At 40.8% G+C, this 16,860-nt stretch overlaps 1 protein-coding gene across 1 annotated transcript; it reads left to right on the top strand.

The window, feature by feature from the left end:
• Nucleotides 1-1,527: 1,527 nt before the first annotated feature.
• On the top strand, nucleotides 1,528-16,770 carry SLC5A12 (solute carrier family 5 member 12). Its single transcript, XM_071762179.1, has 15 exons — nucleotides 1,528-2,168; nucleotides 4,413-4,478; nucleotides 5,668-5,719; nucleotides 6,944-7,011; nucleotides 8,141-8,295; nucleotides 9,364-9,504; nucleotides 9,726-9,855; nucleotides 10,186-10,274; nucleotides 11,428-11,540; nucleotides 12,798-12,865; nucleotides 13,218-13,304; nucleotides 13,898-14,076; nucleotides 14,217-14,320; nucleotides 14,549-14,670; nucleotides 16,178-16,770. The coding sequence occupies exons 1-15, from the start codon at nucleotides 1,812-1,814 to the stop codon at nucleotides 16,331-16,333; spliced, it is 1,887 nt and encodes a 628-aa protein (XP_071618280.1). The 5' UTR covers nucleotides 1,528-1,811; the 3' UTR covers nucleotides 16,334-16,770.
• The last annotated feature ends 90 nt before the right edge of the window (nucleotides 16,771-16,860 follow it).

Genomic DNA, 16,860 nt, shown 5'->3' with positions numbered 1-16,860 from the left:
GAGTGGACACACCTTAAGATATTTGTTCTGGACAAAAGAGAAGTATTAACTAGCAATGGCAGTATACTGAGATAAATAAATTCCTGTAAGGAGGATGAGGATTCACAGAACATTACTGACACTGTCTCACTTTGACTGATCCAGAGTAATGCAAAAAAAGGTTTTATTGCTCACATCTGGGCCCTCCATCACATATCCTGCAGGTTACCCCAAACAAAAAAGGGCTGGATCATCCCTGACAAATGTGCATGTCACACTCTTTAAACTGAAAGCATTTCAGTTAGAAATGAAGAAATAGCTTCAAAAATTATGCAAGGATATTTCCTAGGTTATTTTTTTAAATTCCCATGCTGCAGCAGGAATAGACCTTCTTCCCCTCCCCTTTTACACCAGGTCTCACTGACATCAGCCACAGAAATTGTACAATCTGTACTGCACATCTGGACAGATGTTGTCAGCCTCAGCCATAGCCTGTCCTGGCTTTGCTGGGACTCCACACTGTGCTATCAAGGTTGCTGTACCTGTACTTCTCTTTCTCCTGAGCAAATGGATGGGAACAGGGAAGGCTTCAGGTCTGGACAGGCATCAGTTTGTTGGGCACAACTGACACAAAAAAACATCTCCATTTCCTGATGACCTAAGAAGGAGAAATGGGGATCCATCCCCAGCCAAATCAAAGCTGAAGAAAAGAACTTTTACTATTTAAAGGCTGCCCCAGATTAATCTTTCTTGACTGTCTCCAAAATGTACCCTCCACCTTCAGGGGTGCAACTACACCCACTACCTCTCTGTAGAAGTTAAGGATGACAAACCATTGCCTGCTTCTTTGGAAAATGTATTCTCATGGCATAGATCAAGATAAAATTAATACTTATTTATTGATTAATTGAATTCAACAAACTGTGCCCAAGACATAGTTAAGAAAAGTTTTGATGTTGTCTAATCTGCTTTTTTTTTATCCTCTGGTCCTGCAGATGTGAACAATGGTATGTGGATAAATAGAACAAGCCACCACTTACCCCTATAAGCTTTAAGTAAAATTGTTGTTAGCAGCTGTCAGTGAAAGATTTTCTAGCTGAGATTCACCCTCAAACAGTGTAGCACAATCTGCCCTTCTGCTCCTCTGGGTTGCCAAACACACCAAGGCTGGGCCATGGTGGATGCAGGGAAAACCCAGACTTAGTTTTAAGCATCCAAGGGTTCAGTTCTTTCAGGCAGCCTTTACTTCTGGAAGGTCCACCAACAAGCATGCTTAGAGCATCAAAGGACAATTCTGGAGCCTAAGGCTGATGTTCAAGTTTAGTTTTTAACCATAGGAAGGAATTTCCTCGGAAAACAAGCTCCCTGCTGGGGTCATAGGTCTATACACCGAGCTCATTTTGCTCTCCTTTATTTATTCCTTTATTGCTCTCATTTTATTATTTAAAAATGCTGAGAGGTTAGAAAAGAGTCAGATCAAGTCAATGTGTCAAGATAATGTTTAACCTAAAATTAAAACCTCACAGATAAATAGGGAGTGTACTACAGACTTCACAGCTCCCTCCCCCTGCTCCAGCCTGCCTAACAGAAACATCAGTAGGACCAGAGGTGCATTCAGCACCCTCTCAAATCATCCTTCACTGGTTTTGTCCTCTTTAGAAGTCAACTGGATTGAAAAAAAGAGTCTCTTAGCTGAACAGTCTTTCTACTTATTATTTGTCATTGATGAGCCATAGATAAACTTCAATTTTGCTGTCAACTGAGCCAATCTGTTTGGAGCAACAGCTATAGAAAACCAGAATCCTCCATCCAAGAGCTGTCCAGCTGGTGCTATGTCAAACTTTGTAGCTCCAGAAGTTAAAAAATTTGTGGCTTGGGACTATGTTGTTTTTGCAGGACTCTTTTTGGTGTCTGCTGGCATTGGAGTCTTTTTTGCAGTTAAGGAGAGGAAAAAGAAAACTTCCAAGGAATTTTTGGTGGGTGGTAGGCAGATGACATGTGGACCAATAGCTTTCTCTCTGACATCAAGTTTCATGTCAGCAGTCACTGTGCTGGGGGCACCCTCCGAAGTTTATCGATATGGGGCATCCTTTGTGCTGTTCTTTCTTTCATACACACTTGTCATCTTTTTTACTGCTGAGCTTTTTTTACCTGTGTTTTACAGATCTGGCATTACAAGCACTTACGAGGTGAGTAAAAATTATTAAAAAAAAAAAATTCTAAAATCAGGATCAGCATTACATGCCTAGTAGGTTTTGTAGAGAGACATTCATGACAGAGGACTTTCTGCAGTGTTTTACAGAAGTGTAAAGATATATTAGTTATTTTTAGTAACTATCAGTATTATTTCAAACTGATTGGTTTGATTTGAATAAGTTGAAAGCACAAATTAAGGGCCAGAGCTCCTGTTCTACAATAACCAATATAAAAAAGACAGGATAAGACTCCAGCACCAAATTAGGTTATAGCTTGGAAATACTTAAAGTGAACCCAAATGTTTTTGATCTTATACACAACTCTGGTTTAGAAGGTGGATATTATAGATGGCCCTTCAGAAGAAAATTCAATAGTATCCAATTTGAAATTGGTCTAGAGCAGGCAATTTGATGCAATTTACTATAAAAGTGGACTGATATTGAGCAAAATACTGAGGTGGGAGGAAGGGATAAAGAAGAAGATGGCACATCTCAGAAAAAACCCAAACAAACCAACTTGTCAGGGCTGGATAATGAATTCAGGGGTTCTCTAAGAAATTAAATTAACAGCCCCTCAATTTTCAAGAGTTTTTACCTGGCATTTCTCCTAGAACATGTTTTCTTCATACAAGAGTTCAATAGTTTAAGAAAACAAAAATAATCAGTAATACTTGTGATGTTATAGGTTGGAGCTCAATGTGCAGCCCTTGTCATCTGCACATCCATAGGGAAAAATTATGAGCATTAGGAAACAGCTTTTTGTCACTTTAATCAACTGCAGCAACCATGGTGCTCCTGTTTGTGGGCAGTTTCAGCTCAGCAAGGATTGGGTGAAGAGAGTCAGGTTGATTCATGAAGAGCCTCCTGGTAAGAGAAAGGCTGCCCTAAGCCCAGGGAAGGGCTTTGGTCAAACAGCTCTTCCTGGGTATCTGGAAATATTTCAATTACAGGTTGGAAAAAAGTCATAAAAGCCCATCTGTTCCCCTTGCAAGTAATTTTTCTAACTTTTTGATGCAAGACTAAAGAATGAATTGCTCCTCTCATCTGAACCACCAAAGGTGTCATTGCAGCCAGAGTCTCCCTTCAAGCATGCTGGAAAGGATGAATTATATTTGGAAAACAAGTCAAGTTACATAAATTAACTATTTGTTTATATGGGGGACTCGTTATGCAAGAGATACAAGAAAGATGAACATGAGCAAAATCAATAGGAATCATTTAAGTTGGAAAAGACCTTTAAGATGATCAGATCCAGCTGTAAAACTAATGTTTCCACCACTAAAACATGTCCCTAAGGGCCGAGTCTATGTCTTTCCAGTGCCTCGAGGGATGGTGACTCAATCACTTCCCAATACTTGATAAACCTTTTGGTGAAGAAATTTTCCTAATTCTAAATTCCTAAGTCTAAACCTCCTTTGGCCACAGACAAGATGGCTTAGGGCCATTTCCTCTTGTCTGATCAGTTGCTGTTTGGGAAAAGAGATCCATCCCTACAGCTTTGGAGGTACCACTACCAGAGGCTTGTGAAAGAGAGACTTGGGCATCCTGTGCCTGGTGGGCAGGACGTGGGTCTATGGCCCAAGGCAATGTCCAGCCCTCCCAAGCCTGCATGGGAGGCAGCAGGTACAGAGACTCCAGGTGGTGACTTGGGCTTAAAATCTGGGCTTTTGGGGTGATAATTTGGAAGACATCTCTACATTCACTTGCAAGTCCATAAGAGGCCCATTTGCCTCTCCACATTGATGATGTACAGATTTGCCTTTAGATTGAGACAGAGCGAGAACACCAGCTTAGCTCAAGCACTGTGAAACTGTGTTGCTGCTTCTCCATCTGCTCCACCATAAGTTTTGTCACCATAGGAGTCAAACTTTGTCTTTCTCCTAGAGATGATCCCAAGTTTCCTCTTCATGTAGTTGGAATATACTTTCATTTCAAGTTTAAACTTCTCCTTTGTAACATCTAAATTTGTCCTTGTAACCCTTGGGCTCTTTCATTTATTCCTGATAGAAAGAAGCTGGTGATTACTGCAGCCCAACATGGAACTTCAAGTACTGATAAGATTTCTAAAATATAATTATCACTATGTGTAATATCAATCCTGCTTATTACTCAGAGCCCTAGTGCCAGCTGACAATAATTTTACTTGTACAGCAAGCTGTTAGGCAGGGTGAACAGGAGGTTAATAGCTGTGTCACAGATGCTACATGTGCAATTCACTGAGATTCCTCTTTTTCCCAGTATTTGGAGTTAAGATTTAACAAGATTGTCCGGCTTGCTGCAACACTGATCTACATCCTGCAGACGGTAAGAAGATTCTGACTGCTCAGGCTAAGGTCACTCACTGATTTTAGGGACTAGTTTCAGACTTTTTTTTTCTTATTTCTTTAACTCAGACTCTGAATTTTAAAAACAGAGAATGATTGCTTTCCTACCTTTCTAGCTTTCTCCTGTTTAGGATGAAAAATGTTATTTTTGTTGTCTTTGAAACTTGAACGTTGTGCTGAACTCCCACAGCTTCTTAAATTCTTGCTCTCATCTTCCCTTGAAGCATCTCTTTTTCCAAGTGCGTGGATTCTGTCTTTCTTGAGAAGCCAGAGAAGCTGTACTGAGTTCCTTTGGTTCACCAGTTGCCCTTTTACAACACGAGGTGAGGGAATCCCATTGCCAAGCAGCTGCACATGTCAGGGGCTGCTCCCACAGACTAAAACCAAGAGCCCACAGAGGAGAAATCTCTGCCTGGTGGCTGCAGGCTCCACATTTATAAACTGCTCTGCATCACCAGAAACCATAAATAACACTGCTGGCTCTTGGATGGAGTGATTGAGCAGAGACCAGCTTTACTTACCCCCAAAACACCACTTTACTACTACTTAACTTTACCTACTTTATCAAAAGAAACCAGATTTAAGGAGCCACTCAAGGCACTGCTGTAGATGTCAAACAGCTTATTTGCTTCGTGGAGTTTCTCAATAGAGTGTATTAGTTATGCATTTGATGGAAAGTCTTGGGACACTGGCTGACATTCCTTTCTACATTAATTCAATTTTATTAATTCCAAACCCTTTTACAATAGCTTTGAATGTTCATTGACTTCCAGGCTTTGTTTTTCCCTCAGATCTGTCAGAACTGACACATGAATGGTATTGAATCAGCTCCCTTGACAGGGGTTGAGTGGAACAATTTTAATTTTCCAGACCAAGTTCTCTCTGCATCACTGTCTGTGTTTCCTGAAAGCTCCTCTTTCCATTTGACCAGGATATATTTGTCATCTGATTGTCTTAGGCTGTAATAAGTAATACTAAATAATGGTCCTTCCAGCAGAAAAGAATTAAACCAAGGATTTGTATTTTGTAAATGATGAAACAGAAAACCATATACACTACAAACTGATCTAAAGCATCTTTTTGACCTGATGTTTTACTTTGAGCCCCATTCTAAGCCTTATTGCTGAGCATTCATGTACACATTTTGTCATTAACTCTTTCTCATTCAGATCCTTTACACAGGAATAGTGGTTTATGCTCCATCACTGGCACTCAACCAAGGTGAGTTCCCATGCAACACTACTTGGATATCCCAAACACTCACATCACAGTTAGCATAAATGAAGTGAGGAAAATAGAGAATTAAAAAAAAGAAATCATCAGAAGTTTTTTTAAGAAGGTTTTTGCCTGTCCCTGCATTTCTGACTGCCCAGTCTCACACCAGTACATTAGCAGGAGCCCCATGTTTGCTGTTCTGCTCTCCCTTGCACTTGGTAACCACCCAAAGCAATGGCAATGAACCATTTCCCAATATCCTGACAAAGTTCAAAGTACAAGCTGATGATCCAAGACAGTATTCTGTACTTTGATTCCTCCCTTCCCTGTCTCCCATGGGCATAACACCATTCCCTGCTGCTGGAGCTGAAAGCTGGGCCACTTAATTAGTCTTTGGAAACCAGGCACACAGCAGCCATCACAGTAGATGGGATTAGCAACTTTACTGCCATAAGCTAAGGAATCACCATAGCTCAACTCCTGATTTCACCAAAATCAATCAGGAAGAGATTGGGAGGCTCTTTTCATTGCTTGATATCTGAGTTGCATCCAATTGGTCCAATCCCACCTCTTTCAGGCTGCTGAGCTTCCTCTGCAGGGCAACTGAATTTTAAGGAGCAGTTCCCATTTGTTGTTAGAGCATCCTAAGCTAAGGAGGGAACATTCACAACTAGATCTGATCTCACAAACTTCCTTGTGGGAGAGATTTCTATATAAACCAAACCCTAATATTTATATCTTGTATAAAGTAACTTTATACAGTAAAATGAAGATGCAAAATTACTTTAACATTGCACATGATCGCATTAAACTGTTGCGAATTGCAGGGATTGGACTTTAGTTTGGGGATGGGCTTTTTTTCTTTGGATTCTTTGGAAGTCTCTGAAGAACTTGGCTTCTCAAGAGAATATTCTGGACTAAGAACAGAAGGAAAGCACATAGTTGTGTCCCAAAGGAGTGATCGTTTTGCTTTGTGTATTATTCTTGTTGGCATTATTTTTGCATACCTGAAAGTTGGTTGAATCCAATATTGTAAATCCAATATATGACAAAACAATAATGCAAAAGAGTATCCAGTAGCACAAAGAAACCTGAACAATCCAACAAAACAAATGATGAAAATGAATAATAACTCTCAAACTTCTAAGGCAAGAGGATCACAGCTTTTCTGTCGCCACCCTGATCACCTCCTCCCATTTAATGACCATTTGCTTTTCTTTGGTTTCCCAGTTACTGGATTTGATCTCTGGGGATCTGTAGCTGCAACAGGGATTGTCTGCACTTTCTACTGCACTCTGGTATGTAAGAGGTGGAATCAAGCAGCTGGAACACAGGTTGTTAATTAAACCATCCTTTATCCATGACAGGCTGTCACAGACAGGTGGCTTCTAAATACAGTCTGAGTGACTGAAGTTTAAAGGAGAAGAATATAGACATTCATTTAGACTCTGTGGCACAAGTAAATCTATTCTCAGAAAAAAAGCATTTCCTCTCAAATCTTCTGCTCTTCATCTCAAGGTTTAAACCTTGAGCTTGAGGCAGAGTCCAGATAAGGAGGTGATAACCTTTCCCTGCCATAATAAATCTTTTCAGAAAATGATTCTTCTTATCTTTTACGAGTTATAGACTGAAAAAACATTGTAATGAAAAACGTGCCTCCCAGACCAAGAACGGAGTGATAAAGCCTGGGAAGGATGATCAACAGGTCAGAAAGAGCTTTGCTCTGAATGGAAGCAACACAAGACTCCAGATTACAAAAAAAAAGATAAACATCACAGTGGAAATGGCAGAGCCCTGGGGTTCAGGAGAAAACCTACTTTCTGTTTCCTTTAACATTAATGAATTTTTGTCAATGTTTCAGTCCACTCTTGTTGAAGCACTTATTATTCTACTCTAGGACAGGTTATATAGTCTAGTATAGTGTGTGTGTATGTATATATATATATATATATATAGACAGGTTACTACAGTATAGAGGTCAAATACTAGAGCTGCTATGGAAGAAAGCTGAATAGCACAATTTCTGGTGCTATTTTTTTGTGCTAGGCTGAGTGTGGACCACTAGGCTCAGAGAATTGTAGAGCACTGTGGGAAGTACAAAGACAGGACAGCTCATATTCCCAAAGCTTTCTTTCCATACCATGATATATTCCTCAGAAGTGTAAAAAAAGTGGCAGAAAAAAGCCCAGAATTTAACTGGGGCTCACATATTGTCAATATTACCATAGATTAACCATTTAGGCTGTGTTATTTTCTGCAAAAATGCAATTTTTTTTTGAAGAATGTGAAGTAAGTTAAGAAAAGACCTGATTTGCTAGATGCTCTACATACAGCCCCTGAGTCCCTGAAACAGGGGGTCTTTCTACCTTTTGCTATGCTTGAAAACCAGGCAAGAAGATGAGAACATATTGTTTCTCTTTGGTTTAGGGAGGATTAAAAGCTGTTGTCTGGACAGATGCATTTCAAATGCTTGTCATGGTGGCTGGCTTCGTGGCAGTCTTGGTTCAAGGAACAACTCTGAACGGTGGATTCACCACGGTCTGGAAAAACGCCCAGGAAGGGTCCCGACTAAGCATATTTGAGTAAGAAACAAATGCTGCAAACCTTTTCCTTTTGTACATTTCATGTTCTGAAGCCCTACCCCTCACTAAGTCCCAAAGTACTCAGAGTTGTTATTACACAACTGGTGAACAACCTCAGTGACTCTGAGAAGTCCATTCCTTATTTCTTCAGTTCTTGGAAATGCAGTTGACATTCAGGAGAGATTAATTCTTCCTGTTACTCTCCTTGAAGGGATCAAAGAGCCACTCACTTTGCCATTTTACTTCTTGTAGCTACATGCACAGCCCAATTATTCCTTCCAATTGGATGGATCTTTCATTTTTTAATCACAAAACTGAAGTTTCATTGTAAGTACACTCCCTACAGCATCTGCAATGGGGCACCACTGCACTGGGATAGCAAACTGACCTTTCCCTGGGTCTGTTTGTGGCATTGACTGAAAAGTTCATGGATCAAGGCAAGTCACTGGCAGAATCCAGGAGGAAGGTCAAATGTTATCTGCCATACATATCAAGATTAGCAGAACTGCAAAGATGACAAATTCAAGACAGAAAGATGTACTTGTACTGGTTAGAATTACTGAGTAATGAAATTTCACTGTCAAAAAAAAAAAAAAAAAAAAAAAAAAAAAAAAGATAACACTTCAGCTGAAGCAATTTCTTGTGCAGGAAACACCACCTCATGGTGATGTAACTAAGAACTTGGAGGATTTTTAGAGGTTAGTAAGGGGTTTTGTTCTTTGCAGAAGACAAGGTTCCAGGCAGGGAGCCTTGCAGATCTGTTGCTGCAATATGACACAGATGTGAAATGTGAAGAAGCCTTGTAAATTTGATTTATCTCATTTAATTTGTCCTTTGACTGAGTATGCACAATATATGTTTGCCCTGACTTGATAGTAATGTGTGTTCCAAATAAAAAATAAAAAACCTTCCAAATCTAAAGATGTCTCTGCTGGAAAGCTGCATTACCAGTGTATGACTTCTGATTCAGAACATACCAGATAAGCCTGAAAAACCACCTACCTGTTCCTAAAGAAATGTGTATTTAAATAAGTGAACTGAATTACTTCTCCTTCTCTTTTTTTTTAGCTTTGCTGTTGATCCTTTGAGACGACACACCTTTTGGACAATTGTGATTGGGGGAACATTTACATGGTTAGGGCTCTATGGAGTCAATCAGTCCACAATACAGAGATGCATCTCCTGCAAATCAGAAAGGCATGCCAAACTGTAAGTTGCCTGACATTAACCTATTCTGGCAATCAAACATACTGACATGATTTTTTTTTTTTTTTTAATCAGTATTACATACAATTTCTTAGTGGTGCCTTTAGGAAATTCTGTAGCTAGCTTGGATTAAGGTGTCTCCCTAAAAAGTTAGAAATACCTAACTCGTAACAGCTTTTCTATATTTACCTTGTATTAAACAGAGTTCTTCTCCTTTATTCTAGGGCACTATACTTGAATTTGTTGGGACTTTGGACAGTCCTGGTGTGTGCAGTATTTTGTGGTTTGGTGATGTACTCTCATTACAAGAGCTGTGACCCTTGGACTGCTGCTTTCATCTCAGCACCTGATCAAGTACAGATACCACTAACTCTAAGTATCATTGCTTCAGGCCCAGACATAGCACATACAGTGACATTTAAAATCTGTGGGATGATGCACATCCTTCCAGCACTCAGGCACTGAGGTGGCTGCCAAATCACATCTATCCTGGCACTCCTGCAGTACCAGTCTGATTGAGCACTTTTGCCAAATAACATCCCCTTTGCTCAAAATCTTAAACTGCTTGTTACCTGGAATGAAACCTGCATTTAGCACTCTGCTCAGAAGCAGCTACTTCTCTTCCATTAGCCAGGAAAAATTTAACTAACTGCTTGTGTTGCTCTTGTGCTTCTTCTACCCCAGCTCATGCCATATTTTGTTATGGACATTTTCTCTTCAATGCCAGGAGTCCCAGGACTGTTTGTTGCCTGTGCATTCAGTGGAACACTAAGGTTTGTGCCTCTGAAATCATGTTCTAGCTGAATATCACCGATTTCTTCAGAACCCAAAAGGAGGTCAAAACAAGAAACCCTAAGGAAAAAAACAGCTGCTTTTCTTAGTATGTCTTGGGAAGCAGCAGTCATACTTTGCTGAGTTACAGCAAAGTTACAGCTCCTCTTCTCCAGTATCTTTTTATCCCAAATACATGTTAGAGCAACATTACCAGTTCAGACAAGAGTAGGAAAACTGAGCTCAGCTTTTTGAAATATCTTTGGAGCTATTTGTGGTGAAACTGTCTTAACCTGATGGCCAAAGTGTCAGAGCTCAGGACACAGCTTTTCAGCAAGCCTCTGCACAAGGTACAGACTAGGAAGAGATGCCTGCAACAGAGAAATTTTAGAAACTGTGTGATCTTCAGGGGGGTGCTGTATGTTGCTGTAGCTTCTACCCTCTACAGGCCAAACATCTGTACTTCATAGGACATTAGAAAGAAAAAAGGATCAACTTCACAGTTATGTTATGCAAACACTGTAGAGTAAGTCTCCAGCAGACTATTCCTAAAGATTCTTATTTGTAGGAAAAACAAGAGAGAGACAAAACCAGAAAGAATGAAAGAAAAAAAAGGAAAAAGAAATAAACAAAGGGGGCTGGAAGGAGTAAGTATAAAAGGCACTGGCTTCTCCTGGCAGGAGTCTAAGAGAACAGAGGCACTGTTCCAAATACTACCAAATATTGTGCTGCAGGTATTGCCACTGCCATACTGTCACAACAAATTCCCAGGAATGGTGTACACCAAATGTGGGTTCACTCACCCAGCTGGAATTCAGGCTCTTCCTATTGAGTATTTTTCAGTTAGGAGGGAAAAAAGAGCAGACATTTTGGGGAAGAATAGGTATCACTTGTGTCACTGCACATCCATTGACTTGTAAGGGAGTAGTAGTCTACTGAAGGGTTGATCAGAATGAGTTTCCATCTTGTTCTGCTTCGGCATGAAAGTGCCACAGAAGGGACAGAAACATCACCAGCATCAGCATTATATATGAAAAGTACTTTTCCAGAATGGTAGATTTTAGAGTATTGATGCTGACCAAAAGGCAGCATTTCTCTATAAATTTATTTCAGATTATTTTGCTTCCTATTTAACATTCTTTCCCCTTTCTACAGCACAGTAGCTGCCAGCATTAATGCTTTAGCAACTGTTACCTTTGAAGACTTGGTCAAGAAAGGTTTCCCCAACATCTCTGACAAGATGAGCACGTGGATCAGCAAAGGCTTGTGTAGGTATCCTGAGTGGGATCTGTTTCTTTAAAGGCAAAGGTTGGTATTACTCTAGGAGAAAAAAAGGAGGGTTTTATATACTCTGAGCCTCTAGAGTCTCAGCTAAGAGCAGTTCTGTGAGTAGTGAAGGGCACTGTCTAGAGTTACTCCTTCAGAAACACAATTTTGCTGTGGAAAACTCCACAGGATTGTAACCTTTTACAAACTCTCAGGATGAACATCAACCTGATCCTTCAGTTAAAGTAAGCACGGGGTCCATATGGTACAGAAACAAATACAGACTAACACCAACCACCACTATTCAAAATCCTTGGAAGTTTTTGTGAAATGAAAATACTGGGGCACACTGGAATCTTTTTTACAATACAGAAAGAATATCAGTGCAGTTATTGACACATTACTCTATACTAGTATTACTAAATACTGTCATTTTATAGTAGTACAATAAGAGATTTCTATCCAAACTTAGGGAATTGCATAAGCAGGTTGTTCAGTTTTTCAGAGAAAAATAAAAGTGTAAAAAAAAGACAAATGAAAAAAAGATCAACAAAATATCAAAGTGGTTTATGTTTTAAAGATAGTTTTTGCAGTAATATCATAACCCTTTCATAAGTATTGGAATAAAATCAAAGATCACAGAAGAGTCAGACTAAGTTTTTGCAGTAATATCACAACCCTTTCATAAGTATTGGAATAAAATCAAAGATCACAGAAGAGTCAGACTAATTCTTTGTAGCTGTCTCTCACCTCCTCTATTCCTGCTTTTCCACTGACTACTGAATTTTGCATTTGGGACCTAAAAAGATAATTTTTACCTTTGAAACCAAAGTGTGCTAGCACATGAGTTTTGGCTGGCTTTCCTCAAGACTCTTACATATGAAAGCTACCACATACATACAAGACTGCTATCACAATACTGGTGCCAAAGGGAGAAAGCCAGGCAGCTTATTAATTAATATGCCCAATTAATTCATTAGCTTATTTTAAAAGTGTTACTTAAAGGCAACATTTCTACATGAGGCATAACATTTTAATTAATTTCATTACTAAGTTCTGCTTCAAGAGAAAAACCAACCAAGCAAAAACCCAACAAGACTTCATGCAAGATGCTGCTGGGTGCTTAATGGTCTGCTTTACAAGTCAAAACCCAAAGTGCAAATTCCTGCAGGCTGCCTGGTCCTTTGGACACGAGGTGAATTAGAAATTGCCCAAACTATTAACCAGCAGTGACACCCTCACTGTCTGATCTTTTCCAGGTATATTATATGGCATCCTGTGCACATCGATGGCTGCAGCAGCATCTCTGCTGGGAGGGGTTGTTCAGGTATGTCTTGCTTCAGAAATTCAGTGAACTGAGCAGGAATAAACAGAAATGCAGTGACCTCAATAATGTTGACAGCCCTGGGGGTGGCAAGATTACCTGAACAATTTCTATGAACATAGCTAAGAGGAATAACAAGAGGAAAATAATAAACTAAATTGCCCCAACTCTTTCACCTTTTATTCACTGCTGGGAAAGGACACTGAGAGGGATTCTTTTTCTCTTCAGTTGGGCACTAGAAACCACTGTTGATCCCTTCTCCTACCCCTGTTCCCCACTGAAAACAGGTCAAAGCCAGACCTGCCCACACTCACTCCCAGTGCTGCACTAAGCTGTCTCTTCTCTGCATCCACAGGCTTCCCTCTCCATCCATGGGATGTGTGGGGGGCCCATGCTGGGATTATTTACCTTGGGAATTGTGTTTCCTTGTGCTAATTGGAAGGTAAGGGGAAAAAATAAATTGCTGTCTAAGAGAAAATATCTTAGTGTTTGGTTAAGACTCCACCTTGAGAATGGTTTGGGTTTTTGGGTTTAGTTTCCAGGCTTTTAGATTTAGAGCCTGAAGGAGTCCAAGATGTGCTTAAAGGTCCCTTTCCACTGTCTGAATTTATAACATTTGAATTTAACTTTTCCCAATTGTGAAATCATTGGTGATTAGATCCACAAAAGGTTTTTATTTAAAGATTATTTTTGAGTTCCTTCTCTTTCATTTTAATGAAAGGAAAAAGTATTCAATGCTGCTAACCTTAGGAAGGACAGAATCATTTAACTTTCTGTGCCTTTGTTAATTCAGTCAAAACCAATTTAACTTCATGTTGTCCCATGAATGGTCCCCACCACATTTACCTGTAAGTTTTGATCATCACAGCTTTGCTTCCCCTCCTATTACTCAAGGGCAATAAATAACCACATTTTATACCTCAGTCAAAAGAGAACAGAACCGATGTACACTGACAGACTTCAGCCAGTCTTCACATGCACAGGGAAGCACCTCCCATGCATCACCTTTAACATTATCTTTCTCTACCTGCCCAGGGAGCTATTGGAGGCCTCTTATCTGGGATCACCTTAGCTTTTTGGGCTGGGGTCGGCTCCTTCATTTACCCTGCACCACCCACCAAGTCCATTCCCCTGCAGCTCTCGACTCTCAACTGCACCCTGGCCAACAGCACCCAGGCCCTGACCACCATGACTCCCACAGTGGCCCCAGACAGGTACCTTCCTTCTCCCTGACATTCCCTACCTGCATTTTGGCACACGGGAATCCCTGCAGGCTCAGCTGTGTTTTGTTGGGACGTTCAAGAGGGAGTGTGAACATTTCCACTGGGAAGCTTCTTTTCCTTTTTCTCCACAGGCCTTTGCTGGCAGATACCTGGTACTCCCTCTCCTACCTCTACTTCAGTGCCATCGGCTGCCTGGGCTGTGCCCTCTCAGGGCTGTTGATAAGCTTTATAACAGGTTGGTGTTCACTATACGTATATATATATATATATATATATATATATTTTTTCTTGCATGGCAATCTGACTCATCTGTTAAAAGGAGATTTCAAGAAGTCTGACGTGCAGCTCACAAGGCACAGATTGAGGCCGCGGCCTCCGATCACCCCCTGCCTCACGCTGGGAGTTTCCCCAGGTCACTCTCAGCATTTCTTACACTGCTGTATCCATAATTTTCTCCCTTCAGGACCTACCAGAGGAGAATCCATCTCCCCAGTGTTAATCAAGCCAGTCTGTGACCCGTTTTGCTTTTGGTCCCAAAGGCTGAAAGCTTTCCTGTGGTGCGGCGTGCGACACGAGGGCCGGGAGGTGAGTGCTCAGGGGGAGTCAGAGCCATCCACTCCTTTACCTTATACCAGGGATGATACCCCAGGCCCCAGGGACTGGAAAGGAGGTCAGACAAACCCTCAGCAAGTGTTGATCAGCAATAAGTTACTTATTGTCCCTGTTCGTGCAGCACAGGAGGACTTGGAGTCTCTGAGGACAAACAGCTCCCAGCAGCCCCTGGAGCTGAGCTCCCTCTCCCCACTCTGGCAGGGACAAAGCTGCACTTTACACCCCAGAGAGGAGTTCACTGAGCTACCACCTCCTCCCACCAAGCACAGAGAGAAACAATTCAGCACTCTTGTGTTCCCAGAACACTCCTGCTGCTGCCATCCCTACCTTGAGTCCCTGCACAGCTTCTCCTCTCCAGGAAAGCAGCACCAGCCCAGCAGTGACCACAGCACCCAGGTTGCTTCTTGCCCACCACTCCTTCCTCCAGCTTTTCCTCAGGTGTTTCAGGGCTCCTTAACAAGCCACAAAGAAGGAAAACCCCCATTTTTCTTGTGGTGTTGTAACAGTCTGCAGGGAAAAAACATTGCTCCAGCTTAGCAGACTGGTAGATTTCTAAAAGGGCCATAAAGCAATACAGGTGTTTTCAGCTCCTTTAGATTACTCTACAGGTATCTTTAAATCTTGAAAGTAATTTTTCAGCTTCAAGACTCACAGTATTAGGTGATAAGGTTGAAGGTGTCCTTCCACCAAGTCTGCATTAAATTTGACATTAAAGTTAATGATCTAATTTGGAGCATAGCAGTGGCTCTAAATTTGCTTCAGCTGTTTCATGGGGCTTTTAGGTGCTCACCATAGATTTCACCTAGAACTTTTCTGGGGAAGTATGTCACCTCAAAAAAAAAAGCAGTAAAAATAATAATTATAAAAAGAATATATGCATCATACCTCCTTCCTTGGAGACATTCAAAGCTCACCTGGATGTGTTCCTGTGTGACCACCTGTAGGTGACCCTGCTCTGGCAGGGGGGTTGGACCCAATGATCTTTCAAGGTCCCTTCCAACCCCTAACTTTCTATAATTCTATGATTTATTCCCCGGTATTTACTTAGAATGTAGAATAACAATGTTAATCAAGCTGTTTCAGTGTGAAACCACTGAGGCAAGCATAGGCCAGACAAAACAAACAATCCACTGAAATGTAGATAAATATACAAATAAAACCTAAATTTAAGTGATTGGGAGTGCATTGAGGACACGTTTCAAGACTTTTATATGAGCAGAGGAGTTGTTAGAAGCTGTTTTTGTCACTTCTGCCAACAACTTTCCATGGGGGAATGAGAAAATCAGCAGAGTGGAGAGGACACACAGTAAACTGTGCCTCTCTGTGGGTCTGAGAGTCATTTCATGTAGTGAAGTAACTCCTCAGATTTGTAAGGAAGGATGTAAAAATGCCAAAATACAACCAGATACCCTTTAAGCAAAGGAAAAAAGCAGTGAACACAGGCTTCAAACTACTAAAGTATCTTCTTTTCTTTTTCCAGGAGGACTTTGAGAAAAATCTGTCTAAAATTGCAAATAAAACTGGAACAGATGACACCTTCAAGAACAGTATCAACAAAGAAAACAGACACCAGTTTCCTGGTTACAATCCTGAGGAAAACTCTTACACTAATATGAGCAAAGAATCTCGACTCTAGAAACTGAGGGACAAAGGACATTTAATCTAACTTTATTTCTTCAGTTTCAGGAACGAAGAGCTCATTTTTACTGCATTTACCAGCTTGTAGATGTCCAAGAGGGAACAATTGCTCTCTATAGCAATAAATGCCTGATTTTTATTTATGAATTTCATGAGAGACCCAGGAAATCATCAGACAAGGGGGTTTTGGAAGCTGCTATTTCAGAAGAAACATTTTATGAATCTTGTCAGAGAAGCTCCTGCTTGGAAGTAGCTGTGACACATCTCTACCACGTGCTCTGCTCAGTAACTACTCACTGAAGGGAAACATTCAAAGGTGTTTGAGGTCAAGTAAGACTTTAGAGAAGCTTCTGAGGTGTCTCACCAAGGTGAGACTGTGGACTGCCCTCTGATGGAGAGAGCCCTGGGGGGAAAGAAGGGGAGTCAGGTGGAGCAAGTCTCCAGGTTTTGCATGTGGACTTACAGCTGACAACCAAAATCATTAATGAGCAGTTCATTATTCAGTCTTATACCAAGACAGATGTG

This window comes from Heliangelus exortis, chromosome 18 (assembly GCF_036169615.1).
Source record: "Heliangelus exortis chromosome 18, bHelExo1.hap1, whole genome shotgun sequence".
In the NCBI taxonomy this organism is placed as follows: domain Eukaryota; kingdom Metazoa; phylum Chordata; class Aves; order Apodiformes; family Trochilidae; genus Heliangelus; species Heliangelus exortis.
This window is presented reverse-complemented; position numbering and strand designations above follow the sequence as displayed.

Excerpts from the sequence above, each read along its gene's own strand:
- SLC5A12 (XM_071762179.1), top strand. The coding sequence starts at position 1,812 with ATGTCAAACTTTGTAGCTCCAGAAGTTAAAAAATTTGTGGCTTGGGAC. Across the intron at positions 13,305-13,897 it reads TTCCTTGTGCTAATTGGAAG|GGAGCTATTGGAGGCCTCTT; the intron begins GTAAGGGGAAAA and ends CTACCTGCCCAG. Across the intron at positions 14,671-16,177 it reads TGCGACACGAGGGCCGGGAG|GAGGACTTTGAGAAAAATCT; the intron begins GTGAGTGCTCAG and ends TTCTTTTTCCAG.